The 20,061-nt window shown below is 48.3% G+C and overlaps 8 protein-coding genes across 8 annotated transcripts; 4 read left to right on the top strand and 4 right to left on the bottom strand.

Moving 5' to 3' along the window:
• Positions 1 to 1,654: 1,654 nt before the first annotated feature.
• On the top strand, positions 1,655 to 2,579 carry BKA55DRAFT_684592 (uncharacterized protein; the record flags this gene model as incomplete). The annotated part of the gene is made up of 3 exons (XM_046198664.1): positions 1,655 to 1,825; positions 1,877 to 1,946; positions 2,002 to 2,579. 3 exons carry the CDS (start codon positions 1,655 to 1,657, stop codon positions 2,577 to 2,579), a joined length of 819 nt encoding a protein of 272 aa, XP_046055145.1.
• A 642-nt stretch (positions 2,580 to 3,221) lies between these two features.
• Positions 3,222 to 5,382, bottom strand: BKA55DRAFT_534105 (anaphase promoting complex subunit 8; the record flags this gene model as incomplete). Its single annotated transcript, XM_046189555.1, has 4 exons — positions 3,222 to 4,442; positions 4,498 to 4,630; positions 4,684 to 5,229; positions 5,285 to 5,382. The coding sequence occupies 4 exons, from the start codon at positions 5,380 to 5,382 to the stop codon at positions 3,222 to 3,224; spliced, it is 1,998 nt and encodes a 665-aa protein (XP_046055144.1).
• A 1,034-nt stretch (positions 5,383 to 6,416) lies between these two features.
• Positions 6,417 to 6,910, top strand: BKA55DRAFT_174407 (uncharacterized protein). The gene has a single exon (XM_046185020.1). The coding sequence runs from the start codon at positions 6,472 to 6,474 to the stop codon at positions 6,814 to 6,816; it is 345 nt and encodes a 114-aa protein (XP_046055143.1). The 5' UTR covers positions 6,417 to 6,471; the 3' UTR covers positions 6,817 to 6,910.
• Positions 6,911 to 6,939: 29 nt separating this feature from the next.
• BKA55DRAFT_555223 (uncharacterized protein) lies at positions 6,940 to 8,110 on the top strand. Its single transcript, XM_046191628.1, has one exon. It carries the CDS (start codon positions 7,308 to 7,310, stop codon positions 8,034 to 8,036), a length of 729 nt encoding a protein of 242 aa, XP_046055142.1. The 5' UTR covers positions 6,940 to 7,307; the 3' UTR covers positions 8,037 to 8,110.
• A 769-nt stretch (positions 8,111 to 8,879) lies between these two features.
• On the top strand, positions 8,880 to 9,994 carry BKA55DRAFT_589746 (isoprenoid synthase domain-containing protein; the record flags this gene model as incomplete). The annotated part of the gene is made up of 2 exons (XM_046194993.1): positions 8,880 to 8,999; positions 9,071 to 9,994. The coding sequence occupies 2 exons, from the start codon at positions 8,880 to 8,882 to the stop codon at positions 9,992 to 9,994; spliced, it is 1,044 nt and encodes a 347-aa protein (XP_046055141.1).
• Positions 9,995 to 10,606: 612 nt separating this feature from the next.
• BKA55DRAFT_684588 (uncharacterized protein) lies at positions 10,607 to 13,922 on the bottom strand (the record flags this gene model as incomplete). Its single annotated transcript, XM_046198663.1, has 2 exons — positions 10,607 to 12,448; positions 12,510 to 13,922. The coding sequence occupies 2 exons, from the start codon at positions 13,920 to 13,922 to the stop codon at positions 10,607 to 10,609; spliced, it is 3,255 nt and encodes a 1,084-aa protein (XP_046055140.1).
• A 1,111-nt stretch (positions 13,923 to 15,033) lies between these two features.
• BKA55DRAFT_174317 (uncharacterized protein) lies at positions 15,034 to 16,583 on the bottom strand. Its single transcript, XM_046185019.1, has 3 exons — positions 16,224 to 16,583; positions 15,716 to 16,168; positions 15,034 to 15,592 (listed from the first exon to the last, which is right to left on the bottom strand). The coding sequence occupies exons 1-3, from the start codon at positions 16,489 to 16,491 to the stop codon at positions 15,291 to 15,293; spliced, it is 1,023 nt and encodes a 340-aa protein (XP_046055139.1). The 5' UTR covers positions 16,492 to 16,583; the 3' UTR covers positions 15,034 to 15,290.
• Positions 16,584 to 18,306: 1,723 nt separating this feature from the next.
• On the bottom strand, positions 18,307 to 20,043 carry BKA55DRAFT_684586 (uncharacterized protein; the record flags this gene model as incomplete). Its single annotated transcript, XM_046198662.1, has 5 exons — positions 18,307 to 19,231; positions 19,310 to 19,327; positions 19,380 to 19,558; positions 19,613 to 19,948; positions 20,008 to 20,043. The coding sequence occupies 5 exons, from the start codon at positions 20,041 to 20,043 to the stop codon at positions 18,307 to 18,309; spliced, it is 1,494 nt and encodes a 497-aa protein (XP_046055138.1).
• Between the last annotated feature and the right edge of the window lie 18 nt (positions 20,044 to 20,061).

The raw sequence follows: 20,061 nt of genomic DNA, 5'->3' as shown, positions 1-20,061 counted from the left end.
TCCCCGGTTGATCTGATAGGGTTTTGGCAGCTTCAACGTTGAAGGGTCGACCTCTGCAGCGTAACTTCTGCTGGGTCAGGTGAATTTATCAAGCCTGGATTTTTCCATCACGTCCGGGAAATGGCTGGAGAGCAGACCATACATAGCCATGTGCTTTGCTGGTCAATTTTAATGTGCCAGGAAAGTTCATTGCGCGGTCTTATCACCCTACGCTAGGCTATTGTCATCTGCTGGGGACGGTGTGAACACAGTATCTCGTAAGTTCAAAAAGCGGAAGATTCTTCCATCTTTCGGTTCTGGCACCGTCACCTGACGATAATGAAGGTAACACGAGTGTTAAGCTAGCCTGAAATCCGTTTGAAGGGATCAAGAAGAGGTATGGGCCATGTATGAGACGATTAGCTTGACTTATTAACACTTTTTGATTCAAGGCAGGAAAGCGTGCTGAGTATAAAGTGAAGAAGTTTCTGCATGTGTCTTCCATATATTCATACTTGTCATTCGTTGAAGCATAGCATAAAAGCTATCCATGAGTTATACCTTCATCGGGAATAAGAATTTGCGAAGAGTTTACCGTGAAAGGTCGTGGATGTGAAGATAAAGTGCTTGGATGAATCGTGTGACCACGACTTCCGTTCCTTGACATCCACCAACACGTGACCTTGACCGCACGACACCATCAAGCTTCCCCAAAGAAATGACCTGACGACTCAAACTCACGAAAATACACCAAGATTAAGTAAGTACTGATAGAATTCTATTGATGTCAATGTCAGTATAAACGACCCAATTCCTTGACTGGCAGATTAGGTACCTCACGTACGGTCGTTTACCCTGTTGCTTTTAGCCTTGCTTCTAACACTACCATTATATAATATAACTTGGCTGTATAAAATCGTATATATATGTAAATTAATCTATTTTTTAGGTATTCTATATGTTCCCTTCTGTGTCAATAACTATCATATTCCTGCGTCCTTTACCAATTCTCAATCTCTTAGCTTGTATTGCGTTCATGACCATCTAAAATTGGTATTCAAATAAGGGCCCGGAAACCAGAAGGATATTTGAACGTACGGATTCGCCGCCCATTCCAATGTTATGCAGCCACAAGAGGAGTACACCAGTGCTGAGGGTAATGACATCGTTTAATAACAAGAAATGATATCATAGCTTCAAGTCTTGTCGAGTTTGTTACCTCTCAAGGAGACTTTGTTTGCCCACAAAACATATACATAAAATCTGGTGCAGGATTAAATTCCACTTGAGTTACCCTGAGCGTGGTTTTCAGTGATATTTAGGTTATGTGGTTCTTCGCCTTGTATTTGTGATAGCTGAGAAAGCTTTGTGACGGAAAGTGTCGATTTGGTGAATGTCTTTCGTATGGTTGCATCTTCTCCATCCAAGAGGGCTATCTTCAGCCATATACTCACATCGGAGTCTCCCGCCATCCACGTGTATTCGGGAATTCCCCAGTCTCTCGATTTGAATGGTTATTCGGTGGTTTCCATATGCGCTCACATGTCAGTTTTGCGAAGTATAAAAGCTTGCATGGTTGTCTTGAACAATCAAGTGTTTCAACATTCTCTTGACATCCTCATACTCTCCCCCGGAAATATCATTGGTCTACTCAGACATAAATTTGACAATAAAGATGAAGCTCTTTCAGACTTTACTAGCAGTCATGCTCATTGGGGGTGTCGCTGCTGGCTCTTTCCCGACGACGTCACTCGTTCCGAAACCACCCTTCAAAAACGAAACGGAGTACATCACGGCCAAGACCCTTGTGACCACTATCACTTCTGCCTATTCATTTTATTGCCCTGTGAGTTGAATCATAATATGAGCTAGTTAAACTTGACTAAGACTATAACAGGAGCCTACCACGTTTCACCATAAAAATGTTACTTACACGGCCACGGAGCCAACTTATTTGACTATCACGAGTGAGTGGTGATAATCTCCTACTTCACACTGGTTTACAGTTGACATTTGAGACAGACTGCCCTTGTACTGCCACCTACACGCAGAGCCCAAAGTATCCTGGGACAACTGTCTATCCCACGGCTCCTCCAGGCCAGCCAGTAACCCCCGTGCCTCCGGTGATGCCCTCATCTGCTCCTGTTCCTGCATCACCACCACCTCCTGGCAAGCCGGCTCCCCCTCCTTCTGAGTATTCGGCTCCGTACCCGGAGCCATCTCTTCCACCACTTCCCCCTAAGGTTTCGGTTCCTGCGCCAGAAGCTCCTCCTCCTGCTCCTCCTCCTCCAGCTACAGTCCCAGCTCCTGCTCCTGCTCCCGAGCCACCTCTCCCGCCTCCTCCACCAAAAGCTACAGTTTCAGCTGCTGGTACCCTGCCACCTCCTCCACCCCCCGAGGTTTCGGTTCATGTCCCAGAGTCGCCTCCTCCTCCTCCCCCAAATCCCGAACAACCAGCTGTTCCTCCATCTCAGGCTGCCCCACCTCCGGTCAACCCTACTGGTACTATCGAAGCTTCTGTGCCTTCGGCTGCTGCTAACAAAATGTCTGGAAGCTTTGGAGCTTTCGTACTTGCTGGTGTCGCAGCTTTGGCCATATGATCACTCCCAGAGAAAGCAACGTTAAATGAATCTGTATTACTGAAGCCAATGATGGCGGGAGATCACTCACGAAAGCATATGATATTTGGCTAGATCGTAATAGAAAGACAATGTGAAAACTTTGTGATGCCATGTTACATGGAGGTCTTGGTATTGTGGCTAGACATAGTAATATTAGTTCTTGGCCATGCTTTCATAATTGTCATGATCACTGCTATTGTCGTACAATGACTCCAACTACTGAATGTGCATTTCTTGGGTACTGACTATGTAAATTGCCGAGCCACTGCAAATATACGTCAGTGTCAATCGTGCATGCATATACTTTGATCATCGGGCCGATCTCAACTCTCCTCATGGGAATACGATTTACGAGCGCAGCTTTCAGGAGAATGATGGATGATGCGATCAACGGTAGATCCGGGGAAGTTCTAATAGGTACATAGTAGATCATGCAACTGCTAGCGTATCCCCGAGTGGCTACTCGTGATGAATGTATTCTCTGCAATAGCATTATTTATTAGCCATCTTTATTTAAACATTTCATGAGCGACGTGATGCATATTCTCATCAACCAAAGACAGCCTTGACCTCGCGCCTCTGATTTCACGATTAGGCATTTGCCTGTCTTTGCTGATATTGCTAACTCAGCGGGTCGAGCATTCCCGTCGCTTCCATTCGAGATCGAACTTCTCTCACAAGTGCTTTTGCTTCCTCCACTTCAACACCGTCTTGACACAGCTCTCCCGCAAGTCGAGAGGCCGTCATGTAATCTCCAGTGCGCACTGAGAACTTTGCCAGCCACATGCGCGCTTTGCTTGTCGCCGCCGTGACTCCCGTTCCCTCGTTCCCAGAGTTTTCGTTGCCCTCGGCACCATTATCTGAGCCTGGTGGAGAGTCGTTGTGAATAGCAATCGACTCAGCTGGGTCAGCTTCTGCAGCCCCACCGCCATCTTCCTGGGCCACGCATAGCTCCATGTATGACCTGGCCTCTTCCTCTTCACCAAGTTGATCGTACATAACTGCAATTTGCAGAAGGATGTCGGGGTCCATATGACCCGTGGCGCTGCGGCTGCCAAGGAGATCCCCGCTACCAAAACTGCTGCCCACGTCATAATATGCATCAGCTAGTAAGGCTCGCTTCAAAGCTTTGATACCATCTCGTTCTCGGCCCATTTTCTGTAGACATGAGCCTACAGCCATCCACATCTTTCCATCCCATGGTCGTAGACCAGCAGCCTTCTTGTAGTACCATAATGAGTATGTATGCATCTCCAGCATCTCGTATGTTTGACCAAGACCATACCAGGCCCGATAGTCCCGGCGGTTCACGTCAACTGCACGGCGGTACGACTCGATTGCCGCATGCGTGTTTTTGAGCTCAACATATTCGTGACCCATTAGCGTCCATGCTGACAAGCATGACCGGTCTAGCGTTAACGCACGACGGAAATATTGGACAGCCTTTTCATGCATCGATAGTAAAGAGTAATAATTTCCAATCACCACGCAAGACTCGGGCCTGAATTTGTCCACGCTGGAACATAGGTGTGCCAGGAATGCTAATTTTGGACGAAGATTGAGAACGTAGAGAATGTTAGAATAATGGTCGAGAGAATCTAGCCGATGTGGATGGAGCGCCAGCAGTCGAGTAAAGTGCTGTTCAGCAGCCATCAAATCCTTGGCGTGATATGCCAAAAGAGCATTGCATGTGAGAAGGAAAGAGGATGTTGGGAATATCGAGAGAAGTTGTTCAAGAGAATTGGCCAGACCGGGCCCTTGTTGGTAGAGTTCTAGAGAGGTGTGCAGGTGGAACATGTAAGAGACAATATTCTGAGGACAATGTCTGGATATCCGGTTCAACTTGGAAGGAGTTAGCGATTGAAAAAGAAGCGAGGATATTATATGGGAGACTTACATCTTCAACTCGAGATATTAACGACGTCATTTCCAACCAACAGCCCCAATTCATGGTGTACTTGTGCACGCTTCGGATGAAATATTCCAGTGCCTTGTCATCGTTCTTCTCTTTGGCTAGCACCATACCATATCTGTACGTTGCGATTAGTTCGATTAACCCCAAATCATCAAGATTAGCACGCACAAATATTCAAGCCATCCCTGGCTGCCCAATACTTCATCATCTTCCGTTGTCCTCTCCTCGAACCAAGTTGCTAAGAAACGACCTATCACAAGTAATTGCTTGTTGGCCACTGTACCAAGATCTTGAGGGCCCATAACCATCTCGGAATCTTCATTCCTGCGCTTCTCCCCAGACATGAACTTGGCGTAGAGTGCTAAGAACAAGCTCTTCTGGCTGAGTTTTGGCAGTGGTATCACAGCTGATGAGCTGGATGCCTTCCCATTCCCCTTTCCAGCTGCAGAGGATGCCGAAGCGCTGTCTACACGGGAGGCAAGAACACTTGAAAGGAGGGAGTCGGGCAGAAAAACAGCAGCGCAACGGTCATATTCTCGACAGTCGAAGAGAGATTTGGCCAAGAGATATTTGCTAAGTTCTTTAGCTTCAAGAATTGCTTCTTCTGGATCGCTGTTCGCAGCGAATATTGGAGAGGTATGTCCGGGATCTGCAGGGTTGATGTTTTCTTCGTCTTCTTCGATCTCGGGGAGCGCATTGAGCAGTTCCGCAGCCCTGACAACGTTAGTTTATGCGCCAGAATTAGGGATAGTTTGGTGAAACTGTTTACCATTTTGAAGACTGGTACAAGCATCTTTCTGAACACTTGACGACGGCATCTTGCAAGGCAGCGCGCAACTGGGAGATCTCGTGGGCGCTGAGAGCCATCTTTCGCTGTTTTGTTGGTTGGTGGGGTAGCTATTGGCAGAAGGGAGTCACAGCACGAAATTGGAAGCGCCGGTGCGCCGTGCCTCTTGTGCTCTACCAGTGAATAATGAATTGAGATTATTGAAGGTTACTACCTAGTGAGCTAGGGCCAAGCTTCGGGCGTTGTTGGCGGTCTCAATGTGAAGTTTGGAGGTGTCATGAGCATGACCGCTAAGCATTGACAACCCATCATGTCAACAAGTTGGGGCGCGCATCATAGACCGTGCCTGTACTTGGGAGCACTGTACATTCGCACTATGCATGATAGTCACTTTAGGTAAAATACAGGTATGAATCAGAACCGTTGAACTTGAACCGTCACTTGTTACACACAATTTAAATTCCCAACTGTCAAGGGCATGGTCGTAGCTTACGACGTGTGAGACTTTATTTTTGACATGGACCATTGAACAAATGTTGCAGCCACCTCCCTTCCATCCACTTACGCTCATTTTAAACGTTGGATGTTGTACGACAGCAGCGCCAGTAGAAAGTGAGATCAGCCAATACTCCGAAATCTTGGTGAAACCACTCTAAAATTTTATCAGAATCTATATGAATACAGAGTTTTATTCATGTCAGTGCGAAATTGTTTGTTGGCTTAACCGATGGAGAGAAACCAGAAGACATGGGTAACGTTGAAGAATAAAACCAGGCTTTATCGCCGTTTAGATTATTATACATTCGTCACTTAAATCAATCGGACCCCTGAAAGCTAAGGAATATTTCAATTTCCATGAGAATTATTCAAATTTTATTCATATGAGCATCTTGCTTCATAGCTTTTGTACCTTTGGCAACCATTCCCTGAGAATTCCTCAAACTTGAGATCAATTTTTCAGGGCCACCCGGAGGAGGACAATGAATATCAACAGAACTGTTCGGATATTTCCTTGCATCTTGTGCTGGACACCGGAAGTCAAGTGCCCCAACTATGTGTTCCTCAAGAAAAGCATATGCGTTGACTGCGAGGTAAGAACAATACGCCCACGGGCACTAAACCCACGGCGCCCCTACCTGAGTTTCACCCTCTAATTGACTCTCAAGAGCATGGGTAGACAATTTGGAGAGAATGAAGTGAAGGCATCAGATCTCCATATCAACTTCGCGCAATACCTGCTTGATAAATACCGTGAGGTAGATGGTATCACGTACGAACGGGTCAACAAGTACATCGAGAAGGCAAAGAAAAGGTACAACGTGGATAATCTTCTTACTGCTGCACTTGACTACATCTTTCGTAATTTCCGTGAAGTCTACCATGCGGTTTGCGATGCACTTGAGGCGGCGCGGGATAAGGGGCCTATGCATTGGACGCACAATAACTTGGCGGAACGACTTGAGAGACTGAGAGAGGAGAAGTTGGACAAAAACTGGGAGCCAAGGATGAAATAACTGTGCAGGCTATTGTACTGAGCTGAGTGTGGCATACTAAGTTGAAGGGGCATCCTACACTTCAGAATCGAACACTGTGTATCTAATGCTAAGGAGGCCGGTTCGAGCTTATGGGAGCGCTAAGTTCGTATTAAGAAACGCTCTAGAAACAGTCTATAAGATGGCTCCGGCACCGTTACCCTTCAGACCTAGGATTCAGTGAGTAACGTTTAAACTGTCAATTCTATTCGAGGCCTCATCGAGTCATGATGGCCGGTCTCTGCCGCCCATCTCCTCTGATTAGAGCATCTTCGGCAGCCAGACCCGGTAGTTCCTTGAGAATCGAGTCAGCGTTGAGCAGTTCACAGCTCACTATTGCTCATATTTTGCCCTTTAAGGAGAGTGCAGGGCCCATGCGGTGTTTCTGTATATCATCGTCTTCGTAAAGAGCCCCAGATCCAGCACTTGACTCTCTTGCACAGGTGCATTAGTTGCTTTCTCGGTCAACAGACATGTATCACAGCATCCGAATGACTGTGAATATCAGCGGCGTCTCACAAAATGAGTGTCCGTTACAAGCTCGCACAATCCGCTGCAGCACGTGCGAACCGAATCATCACCGTGTCAAGCTGCTTCGTCACCGAGCGAAACATAGTATAAGAGCGAGTGCACACGACATGCATTTGAGAAATGAACCGAGTCTCTGGCTGAGTATACGTCAAGAGAACAGTAACTTCGTGAACAACGCCTCCATATCAAACATTCCGACTGAGATACGAAAAAACGAGACTTCACAAAGCAACATGCGTTGGCCTTGCAGCCATCGTTGGGGTAGTAGGAAGTGTAACAACTATGTCAAGTCCGTGGGAGCGAGGTGCCAGGAATGCCAGGTATGTACATGTGCAGATTCCTCCACCCAATGCATGTTGGCAGCCGTCATCGATGAGACGTTATTGATAATCTACCCGCCAATCCAGAAGTGCAAAGAACTGGACATTACGCCGACGCATACTCGGCTCGCGCATATGTACGATGTGGAAACCTTTGTCCGAGGGTTTCGCAACGCAGAGCTCACCGCTGCGTGCATCGTGGTGATGATGAGGGACGGTGCATCAGAGAGAGCTATGCTGGACGCATTAGACGTGATTCAAGAAAACGACGCGGAGTGGTATGATCGGATCAAGTATGTTGTGCCACAAGGGATCAGTCAATACAAGGAAGAAGTCAACGGTTGCGCTTGATATAGGTATGGAAGGAGATGGCGTTTGGAGTTCAAGGGTGAATTTAGATAACGCTTCGAATGTTGGAACAGTTAGTGGATCTTGCCTGTAGGAAGGATAGTCTCAGAAAAAGATATCCTTCCAGTCAAAACTCTAACCCTCCAATAAGAACAACTTCCAACTTTAGACAACCAATAACTACCTAGTCTAGGTAGTCTGTCGTCTGTTCCGCAGCTATTTCTGCCGGATACTATCAATAACGTTAATGGATCTGTTGCCATTGAGGTTTGATTCAGGTCCTCACGGTCGAGCCCTCTAGGTGCCACCTGATAACTTTCATTAGATAGGTACCCTCTAAGATGAAATACATCGGACTCGCTACACCTCAAATCGCAGATCTTGAGTTCGGTGTTTTCTTCCTTCGTCAACTAGGTATGGAAGCTAGCTTAGGTTGGTAGTAGCCCGGTAAGGTAAGGTGCTCTCACCGCCCAGCACGCCCACCTAGGTACTGCTCTACCTAAGGTAGCTTAGTGCCCCTCCACTCCACTCCACTGGTCCCTTAAATCGGGGGCCTCCTTTGTTTGGCCTCACCGAGCTAGTCAAACCATCCACAGCCCCTCCCGCTCCAATTCGCGAATAAGGGAAGAGGGGCACTGCAGGGCCCCTCATACTAGAAAAGACACCCCAGTCTATTTAGATTAGTAGATGATTGCCCGGTAATTATCGTACATATTCCGAAGATCAGTCTGTCATTCTCAATTCGAGTCTCATTTTCTTTCTTCGTCCTCTTCCCAAAGGCGGACTCTCCAAGTTCTTTTCTTTACCAGCGCGTTCACGTTACTTCGTGTACACAACTCAGCAACAATGGCTCAACAAACCACCCTTCAGGAGTTCAACTCCGTTTACCCCAAGCTTGAGGAGGCTCTTCTCGACCATGCCCGCTCCTACAAGCTCCCTCAAGAGCAGCTCGACTGGTACAAGAGGGTAAGTGTATAATGAAAGCTATTCATCAGCATAGATCGAGTTCCAATATAAACTGACATGCTGCTCCGTAGTCTCTCGAGGTCAACCCTCTCGGCGGAAAATGCAACCGCGGCATGTCCGTCCCCGACTCGGTCTCCCTCCTCCTCGAGAAGCCCCTCACCGAGGAGCAGTACTTCCAAGCTGCTACTCTTGGCTGGATGACAGAGCTTCTCCAGGCCTTCTTTCTCGTTTCCGACGATATCATGGACTCAAGCATTACCCGCCGTGGCCAGCCCTGTTGGTACCGCCAGGAGGGTGTTGGCATGATAGCCATCAACGACGCCTTCATGCTTGAATCCGCCATCTACACGCTTCTCAAGAAGTACTTCCGCTCTCACCCCGCCTACGTCGATCTTATCGAGCTTTTCCACGAGACCACATTCCAGACCGAGCTCGGCCAACTGTGCGACCTACTCACCGCCCCTGAAGACAACGTCAATCTCGACAACTTCTCCCTCGAGAAGTATAGTTTCATCGTCATTTACAAGACCGCCTATTACTCATTCTACCTCCCCGTGGCTCTCGCCCTTCACCAGCTTAACCTCGCCACTCCCAGCAACCTCAAGCAAGCTGAGGACATCCTCATTCCTCTCGGGGAGTACTTCCAGATTCAAGACGACTACCTTGACAACTTCGGCAAGCCTGAGCATATAGGCAAGATCGGTACCGATATCAAGGATAACAAGTGCTCTTGGCTCGTCAACCAGGCCCTTGCCGTGGCAACCCCTGAGCAGCGAAAGATTCTTGAGGAGAACTACGGCCGCAAGGACGATGAGAAGGAGAAGGTCGTCAAGAAGCTTTATGATGACCTCAATCTCGAGCAGCGTTACCTTGACTACGAGGAGAAGGTCGTCGGCCAGATCCGTGAGCGCATCGCCAACATTGATGAGAACGAGGGTCTCAAGAAGACTGTTTTCGAGGCCTTCCTTGCCAAGATCTACAAGCGCAGCAAGTAATCTAAAAGTTCTGGATTGAATCATATATATACGTAAGTGCAAAAGAAAGGGTACGATGGACAGTCAGATTGCAATAGTTGCCTTCAAAGCGAAGCCGGCAGATATGTCACGACCATTTAGACCAAGGATACATCCAATGAACCAATTAATCAAGCTGAGAAGATATGGTATAAATATAGCTGATATCATAAAACGTATGGTGAACCCGCTCTTGAAGGAATAGATGGAACCCGCCATCGTGTACCGTTACGAGCTTCTGCTCTTGCTCAAGGATATATAGAAGAAGAGAAAGAAAGAAAGAAAGAAGATATCCAAAACAGAACTCCAGGGAAATTCCACAGAAAGGTACACGTAACGGCAAAACCAGACGTAGCTCGCAAGTCCTCATCCGTGAGCACCTGGCACCACTTTCTCTTCGCCGCTTCCACTCCGTTTCAACGAAACCAGTGCTATGTATCACTGCCGCAGGTAATACTCTGATTCGTAAAGGAGGCCACAAGGCCATAACTGAGGTACGCTTATTCTTTAGACACGATGGGCATAACTGCATAAGCTTTTAACATCATTTACCAAGCCGATGTTTGCGAGGGGGACGGAGGTTCCAGCCTCTATTTAATTCCTTGACGAGAAGCCCATCGTCCCGGCTCGATTGATCAACGGCTCTCGCGGACGAGGGTCACGGCCACGAGACTGCTCGAGCGGTGCAGTGTTTTCTCGACGTAAGGAACGGATTGGCAAAGGAGGAACAGGAGGAGCATGGTTAGGTGATTGTTGAGTTCCTGCGGTAGACCGGCTCCGAGGACGGCTACCAACCGTCATGGATGAAGAAGAGGGCAGAGGTCGAGACTGCCCAACAAGACCAGAAGCACTCCGAGTGTTGAATGAATTGTTCGCCGGACCGCCTGTAGCGAGGCTGATCAAGGGACCACCGGCTGGGGCTTTCACACCATGGCCCTTATTCTCGCGCCAGCGAGGCGGCTCAGGGAAGCTGTTGGTAAGATTGACTAGCGGCTGGGGCATATCCGGGACCTTCTCAGACGTGGTAGGCCGCCTATTGGGATCCCGGACAGATCGACTACGGTATCGTGGCTGAGAAGACTGATCTGCTCCCAAAGGAAACCATGATTTCGAATCTGCCATATTCTCATTAGGAGACGTAGGCGAGGCTACACCACCGTTGAGTAGCGAAGGACCCTCTGTGAAACCTGCGTTCGTTGAAGCAACACTGTTGCTGACTGGCGTTCTCTCAGAAGTCTTGCGCTTTTGCTCATAACCCTGCCCCAGGAGTGAGGCTCCTTTTGTGAAAGCTGCGTTGGTGGGAGGGGGGCCAACGATAGGCGCCCGTTCAGCTATTTTGCGTTTCTCTTCGTATCCTTGACCCAAAAGCCCCGTGGAAGAGAACTGCGCCTCGTCCCGAGGCGTTGGCGGTGACCTATGCTTGTGATGCATTGATTTGGACTTTGTTAATACATTTGGCTGTTTGCAGGTCGCCTTACGGACGAGTCCACTTTTAAACTCCGGATCGGAATCCCCATATTTGGTTTTGTCTTGTTCCAAATCTTTGCCGAACTCCTCCAAGGGCTTATCAAAGCGGTCCATATCAAGAAGTGGTTGGAAAGCGCCAATGGTATATGGCGTCTCATCGACAGAAACCTGAGTACTATGCCCTCTATAAGCGGCAGAGCTCTTCGATCTAGACATGGCTTTTGGAGACGTGTTGTTTTCTAAGTGCGTGGCGAGTTGCGGGGGCTTGTCCTTTTTCTCGAAGTCAACCTGCTTATTGACCAGGTACCAACTTCGCCAACGCTGCACAAGTTCAAGGAAACGCCTGGCAAGTTTGCCATCTTCAGCGCAGAAGAAGTGAACAAAATTTTCGCCATTTGGGAAAACGAAGGTCTTCTGCTGGCTCCTAACAGCATAGCAAAAGCGTCGGGGGGCTTTGAGATGACGTCTGGCCTCACTCTCTCTTGGTGTATAGATGTCAAAATCTGATAAATGACACAGAACAGTACTGTCTTTGTCCGAAGCCTTCGAATCAGGCTTCTTGGAAGCAAACATCTGACCAGATTCCAGCAAGGTGATCCATCGCTTGTTCCATTTTCCCGGCCTCGACGAATGGTACATTTGCAGCGTGAAACCTGCGGGAGGGGTTGGAGTTCGTGGGACAGACTTCATGTCGAGATCTGGGTCGTCGCTTTGTGAGATATCATTGGTGACAACAAGAAGAGAGTTCTGCTGGTCACGATCCCAAGAGTTCATAACGTCACGAATTCGTTCGTAACGGCGAAGGCGCCGTTCGAGACCAAGCTCAACGTAACATTCGATCAATACGCTGGCCTTGGGATCGATATCATGGCTTGTCAGGTTGGCGGTCGAGTAGAGGATATCAACAGGCGAAGTATCCGTGTTGACAGGAAGATTAATGACTGATGAAAGGCATCGTACGCACACGCGCTACAGAGAAAGAATGTGAGAATCTGAATGAGCACACCTGAGGATAGGACATAAAACTTACTCTCTCACCTCCATTACTGGCCGAAGTTGGGGCGTCAGTGCCTGGCACAATACCTTTACCACCCTGTTCTATGAAACTCATTTTTCCTGGTGATGAAGATTCCTCAGGACTGGTAGGCCGACTGAGATCGAGAGAAATGACTGTTGGTGCCCCTGGGCTTGGCGTGCCGGCTTGGCTTGTCAAAGCATTCGATCGCCGACTGCGATAGAGAAATGGAAACTTGTCAAGGACAAGAAATCGTGGAAACTTAGGGGACGGAGTCGGCAGTTGCGCGCGACGGCGGGCGAGGTCCCGTTTCTTCTGCTCGGCGAGGATACGATCAGTCTCAGCTTCAAGACGGGCAACTTCGTCGGCTAGGCGTTCGGCTTCCTCGTCTTCCTGGCGCTCGAGGTCCTCTCGTTCGATTTTTGCAGCGCGCTCAGCAGTTTCAGTATTAATACGCAGGGCGTGGAGATTGCGACGTTTAAATCTGGCGATATCACTCGCAGATGGCACGGTACGAAGTATAGGTGATTCTGGAGCTGGCAGATCAAACGCATATGTCGGTGGAAGTGGTTTGAACAAGTCTGGGCCCCGGGGGCGACTGCGACTGCGACTGCGACTTCGACTACGGCTGCGATCACGGCCAGTAAGGTGCGCAGTGCTGCGGGAGAATTCTTGGTTCAGAGTTGGCGATCGTAGAGGTAGAGGTTTCGAAGCTAAGTTCGAAAGGAATGGCGGGATGTTTGTAGTTTTAGGCGTTAGAACATATAACGGACTTGCCAGGGGGCTGCTGGGGCCGGGCGGGACAGCGGGCGACGGTGCGGTCTGAGACTCTGCTGAAGCTAAATTTAAATTGCTTGATACGCCAGCGAAGCTTTGTGCACACGGTGACACCAATACTGACGGAACCGGGGAGCGAATGATTGAAGGCACAGAACACAGGGAATCCTGACGGTGCCTATTGGGCCCATTTTCATTACCAGCGCCAGCCGCAATTCGTGGAGAGAGGCTGCCAATGACCCCTGTAACACTCTCCGCTAGACCTTTCAAGAATTCGACTCCGCGAGTGCCAACTGAAACCGAGACTGAGGGGGACGGCAGCGCTGGGACCACCGGCGCAGGAAGTTGTCGTTCTCGTGATAATGTTAATAATGAAGTCGCACTCCTGGACCGGCGTCGAACAGTTTGCGGAACTAATGTTGGCGAATCAAGTCGTGGGTAACAATCCCCCTCGGCAAGATGGGTTCTTTCTGATGGCGGGTCGGCATAAACCTCAAATGTTTTTCGAGATTCAGCACACACGCTTTTCCCGCGTAAATTTCTATATTTCGAAATGTCCGGTATTGGCGGTTTTGTATCATTGATCGGGAACTGCAAGTAGTCATGAAATTGCAATGGGGCGGCAGCTGTGACCGCTACTGACGACGACATGCTAAAGGTGCTGCCGCTAACCAATTTGTTCCTGCAGCCCTATCGGACCCTTCGAGGCCCTGAAGCGTCCAACAAGGTTTTCGGATCGATCCGTTGTTACAAGAAGATTGGGCAGGTCGCCGCTTAAGATCGCCGACAGGGTTGATCTTAGGTACCTTAGGTAGGCAGGTGTTTTTCGTATCTGGTACGTCTACTTCATGGAAGTTGATAAATGACAGAGAAAGAAGGAGAAGAAAAGCCGACGCCTTTTGATAATATTCATGAGAACGCGAATTTTCAATTCGAGGTTCAGAAAACGATTGCTTTCGTACCCAGGCAAGAGAGCTAATATGAGACCGAACTTCAGACAGCGTTCACACCGGGTGAACAATGCCGATTGCTGATAGTGGAATAGGAGCTTGTGTTGAGATGGCCGTGAAGGGTTTTCAAGGGAGATGCTGTAAGGAGAGCAACCAGCGACCACGACTTTTGTAACTTCAAGACGCAGCTGACGAGAATTCAAGGGCAGAGGCGCGAAAGGGGATGGGAGCTCGCATCCATAATAACAGAAGCAAACACCACATGACTTTACGAGCAAGAGCAGTCTAGCTTTTCAGACTTATCCCTGGACAAGGCTCAATTTTCGATAATGCAATGAAAGCCCGCTCAATTGCAGCAATGGTATGTGGCCAGGTGCAAGAGGGGAGTCTCTGGTATGAAGCCAGACTTTTAAGGGCCGAGGTCCAACTTGCTCCCTTTGGATATCCATTCCAATGTCTTCAACGACGTAGAAGAGTTCCCAGGATGGGGATGGATTTACGAGTAATGCTGATTCTAATAAAGATAGTACTTGTCGACATCGCGGCTGGCGACTGACTGAACGCCAGCTCACTAACTATTTGGCTAATTTATTGAGATAAGTAACTCACCTGGCACTACTAATGTAGCAAGACTCGAAAATAATTTCATTGACGGAGAAAACGGGTTATAAGCAACATAGTGTTCCAGAAAAGAGTTCCCAACGAATAGAAAGACGCTGAATTGTGCTGTCTTAATAGCATGAGGTACCACGGTATCATGAATCAGGTTTTGGTATTCTGCTTTGACCTGACAGGGTTATGACCAAACATTGACTTTTCTATAGTTTTCTTTTTTCATACTCCAGTTCAATGAATAAAATAAATAAGTGAGAGTTTCGTGGTCTGCTTTTCTTCATACGTCGGGCCTAAGTCAAGTCTTTGCTTATGAGAAAAAGGGAGGGTGTCTTGGACGCAACTCAAGGGAACCTTTCGTCTCATGTGAAACTTTTCCACTTAAGAACACATATCCTACCTACACTGGAATGCAACGATCCTTTCTGGCTGAGAGTAAGGCCTGGCCTGCTCTCTATCATTTGCGAAATGCGCGAACCTCGCGCCTCCACCAGCCTTTGAAGTCGCAAGTTGAGACATCAATTCCCAGATCCTTCAGCGCCTTTGTACTCAGGTGACAGTCGTAAGGTCGCTGTACACTGGCATTTGGGTCATTCCCTTCCGTGTTGGGCTTAATCCCTTCCGTTGACAGGCCCATTATCTCACCAAATAGTGCCACTATCTCATACTTCGTCATTCGATCCTCCGAGGAAAACTGGAGAACTCGAGGAAGACAAGATCGTTCCTTGCTCGGAGTATCGAGGTACTTAACGGAAATATCTGGGCCTCAATGTCAGCGAAATCTTCTGGCGCACTCGTTGGTCCTCAAAGAATTTTGATAAGACTTGTTCATATGACATCGTGGTTTTGAAACACGGTGGCTGAAAGCAGAGTGAGACATACCGTGACAGACCCTACCGATGTCTTCTGTGTTCGTAGGATAACGAATTGCCCAGTGGTCCATGCTAATTTCAGCTCCCTGTGTCTGTGCCTTCCATAGTGCGTCCATCAGAACGTTAACAGCGCTCTCGGCTGGCGTCTCAGCATTTCCATAGAGGACAGGAACTCGGAGGACAACACCTAAGCCCTCCTTTCCAGCCTCCTTCAGCGTGTCTAAGACGGCACGCTCACCATCCAGCTTCGTTTGGCCATAGAGATTGGTAGGCTGAGGCTTGGCGTCGGCTTCATATGGAGCATCCCCCGGCGTGCCGGGGAACACGTAGTCGGTTGATATATATATGACAAATATGTCTCTATCCGCGGCCAGCTTAGCGAGTGCCTTGCTCGCAGCGACGTTGAGTTCACGGGCGCCCTCGGGGTCTTTATCAACCTTGTCTGGAAAGCGTTGAGCAGCGCCTTCAGTGTGGAAATGGTTAGTCTCTGTACGAATGATATACATCAGGTAGCTTACAGTGAACAATAACCTGTGGTCTGAAGGTAGGTAGTAACGTCAGTTTACTGGCACGACATTCGTAGAGGAAGGGGACTGCAAACTTGGTCTCATCCAGAAACTCTTCCACTTCCGTCTCATTGCTTAGGTTGATTTTGAAAGTATTGATTCCATCTGCGCGAGAGTAGCCCGTTCCTTTGACATTCCAGTTCTTGAGGCCGAAAGCTGTGGCTACCTCACGACCCAGGAGGCCGGTAGCGCCGGTAACAAGGACAGTGCGCTCAGACATTGCTCAATAATTCGCAGAACAATTGAGATCCTTGGAGTGAATTTTCAGTTATGGGGTTCGGGCGGTTGCTAAGGCTGGTTTAGAAACTGAAGTAGTAGTTGAAACGTCATCATCAAATAGAGTCAAGGTGGGGGTGGGTGATCATGAGGGGCAAGAAACGATGTTGAAACTACACGACTCTAGACATGAAATTCAACCACTGCGGCAAGGAAACCAGGGACCGGTGTCTTAGTAACTTTTACCTCATTTACATCACATTATTGTGTTCGATTTGGTACTCGTCTACTATTGAGGCTCAGTGTTATGCCAGGTTAAAGGTATCCCAAGACATAGCCGCGCGACACGAATTGTATCACTTAATCACTCTCCTTTGACTATATGTCCTTGGATCATAATCAGATCTTCCATTTACCTACACAACTCGTCTAAGACCACTAGAACTCACCGTCATTCAATTGCTGGTAAGTTGGTAACAGACTGCTCTAGACTATAAGTATTGTCTGGAGAGGTAGGGCATGGATTTTGTTCAAGCTTCCATATTTTTGCACTGTTAGGAGACAGTTAGTTAATCCACTAATTCTTTATCAACCATAACCATCCTATTGACAAAAAAGGGCCAGTGATCTTACAGGCAGCAGGAATCGAAAGTCGTCCATCTGGTGGCTTGTGGTTTAGGTCGAAACTAGCAAAGTAGGCGTCAACCTAAGTTTAACGTCAGCATTCTTGGCCTTGGGCTTGTTAAATTCGACTTGTTTATCTTACAACTCTGACATAGCTGATCTAGAACACCTACACATTATTCCCCTCAATCTATCCGGTTCGTATAGATAAGTCAACATCGGTAATAACCACATGGGCATTAGACTTTCGTTTCGCTAGTCTTGAATTCCTTACGCGGTGGTCTTTATTGCACTAATGCTTATAACTGTGACTTTATAACAAGAGCAGATTAAAGCAACTGGGCGTGATGCTGATCTAAGCAAGGTATGGTGAGATTGAAACGATTATGAATATTTATGTATTGCTAGCTATAATCACATACATCTTGGTCGTAGTATGTGACTTCATGTAACGTATCAGACCGTATCGTTCCTCTGACATGCATCCAGCTGGATACATGTTGAAACCCCCTCTCTAGTAGGTAGCTCTAGCCTCTGCGTGCATATCTACTATGCAGTGCTCATGAAAAAGGGTTGTTCAAGCACAGTTACATAGGCCTTCGGTCAGACGTCGAAGTTGTTCTGAAACATCCAGGCCTCATGGCTCCGGAGCTACTTAGAGCCAGCTAACGAAAATAGCTCGCAATTTATTGCCCGACCTCCTGGTCAATGTCGGTTTGATGGCAACTGAACGTGCAACGTCGATGTGATTATGTACTGTAGTGATGTACACTTGACGGGTTTGAATTGCAGACATATGAGAGACCTGACATTATCACAGAAAACTTCAACTATTTAACCCAACTAGGACCGAATCCAATATTGGTTGCGGCCTACCACTATTAAACGACAGGCGTGGTCCAAGGCTGCAGTGTAAGGTCTCGTGCAAACATTAAGCTTTCTTTTCATGATGCGCGTTTTGCACGGCTTGAGGGTGATGAATGGGACAAAACACTTCGCCCATGAACGCCAGGCCTGTTCCCTGGATAGCTCAGGAAGTTCTTGGTTGAGGGCATCGAAGAACGCAAGCAAGTCGGCATGGAAACCATGTAGTGTTGGCCAAACATCCGGAGTTCATGATCAAGCCGTTCGTGTTAGACAGGCGGGTTCTGACATATGCTCGGTGGCATAAAGACCTGAAGTTATCGGGTCTTGGTTAAATACTCCCATCTGTCCAATCTGGTCTTTTCTCCTGCTCCTCAGCTTCAGCCTCCCGCCACTCGTCAGGCGTTGTGTGTAAAACTGTGGCCACCGTCGTGAAGGCTGCCCAAATCTCTCCACACAAAGCTAAATGCAGCACTTGGGTACCGAGAAAGTTGATTGCGAATGTCAAATTGAGCTGACTGAAAATGTTGATTTCGCAAATGTCATGAGTCGGGAGGTTAAGCCGTTGACGGAAACTGTGTGCCATCAATCGCAGGGCGGTTGCTTCCCACGGTGCAGTCGCCAATCTCAAAACGGCATCAGCAAAGATATGTGAGGCGATCAAAGGGGGCAGCTGCGTCAGCATCGTATCACAGTAGGTGGTTGTAGGCATAAGTGCTCCCCTTGCTTCAACGCTTGGCCTTAGTTCAGCGCTCCAGAGCCCAGGAGGTGCTTCGCTGGTTTCGGCTGTGGCTTCAACGTCAAAGCTGATCAAGGTGGCGCTAAGTCCTTCAGTATCTTCTTCATCAGTTGCATAGTCGTCCCCCCGTGCTGAGAAAGTACTTGGCCGCCGAACAGCTTCTACTGGGCCTGTGTCGTTGGGCATTTGTCCGTCAATCGGCCGTATAGGTGACACATCATTGACTGTACTCTGAGCACGTCGGTGCTCTGATCTATCACGGGGCCTGTCGGCTGGGACCCAGCTGTTAGTCACGCCAGGGAGAGAGCCGGTATTCGGTAACCACCGAAATATTCTAGCCCAGATCTGCGGTCTCCAGTCACGGATCAATCTCTGGGACATTACCCAGACAAGAAAGGGCGTCGAAGATATGCACAGGCATCCAACCCATTGCAGGAGAGACTGGAAAGAAAGATCCTTCACTGGTGGGGGGCCCGGAATTGGTGAATCCCGAGTAAATGGAACGAAGAAGGATAGACTTGGGAGCCAGTTAGTGCTTGAGACCAAGCCAAGCCGTTGCAAAGCAATATATAACTCTAAATGAACCCGAACGTACGACCAGACTTCATGAGCTCTATTGCTTGTAAGCTGATGGAGTTAATGACTGGCTTGGGGGTCGGGCTTACAGTCGACGAGCAAACACCTTGTCGGGCCGGTCGCGCCATAATAGGGCAATTTGTCGGTCCGTGTAATTACTGAAAAGATTGACAGACGCACCAGGCAGAAGATCTCGGGAGATAGAGAAGGCATTGCGGGACTGTGCATACAAGTCCCAAAACGGGATGTGAGAATAGCGTTTGTAAATCTGCCACGGTACGATAGTCAGCATGCTGCACAGAAAGGTTTATCAACGACATACCAAAACTCGCTGACGGAAGCCATCTAGCCCAAAGGCACCGGCAGCATCCACGCAACGAAGAGCTGAGAAGGCAAGGTTTATGCCCACGTCGTCCTCATACATCGCATGACGTTTATCAGACTCGGCCTCTGGATTTGTAGTTGGATTCTCCTGTTCAGCAACCCCAATAACTAGCATAACTTCATTATGGGAACGAATAATGTCTCTGTTGATCCTTTTTGTTTCAGAGTTGATAGGACGGCCTCGATGGTCATATTGTTGAACAGAGTCGTTGGTATTTGGTGGCTCATCATGATCATCGTCCCATTCAACAACATCGTCATAAGGAGACCGCCCCTGACAGTGTCAGTAATCCGAGAGGAAGAAACGACGGCTCGACCTAAATGATGTCTTACAAGCGCTTGCGCAGTTAAGGGGCCCTGCATTCCCATGATGAAGGTATATAAGAA

Source organism: Fusarium redolens (assembly GCF_020744475.1).
Source record: "Fusarium redolens strain MPI-CAGE-AT-0023 chromosome Unknown BKA55scaffold_2, whole genome shotgun sequence".
Lineage (NCBI taxonomy): Eukaryota > Fungi > Ascomycota > Sordariomycetes > Hypocreales > Nectriaceae > Fusarium > Fusarium redolens.
Note: the sequence above shows the minus strand (reverse complement) of the source record. Positions and strands in the feature narration are given on the sequence as shown.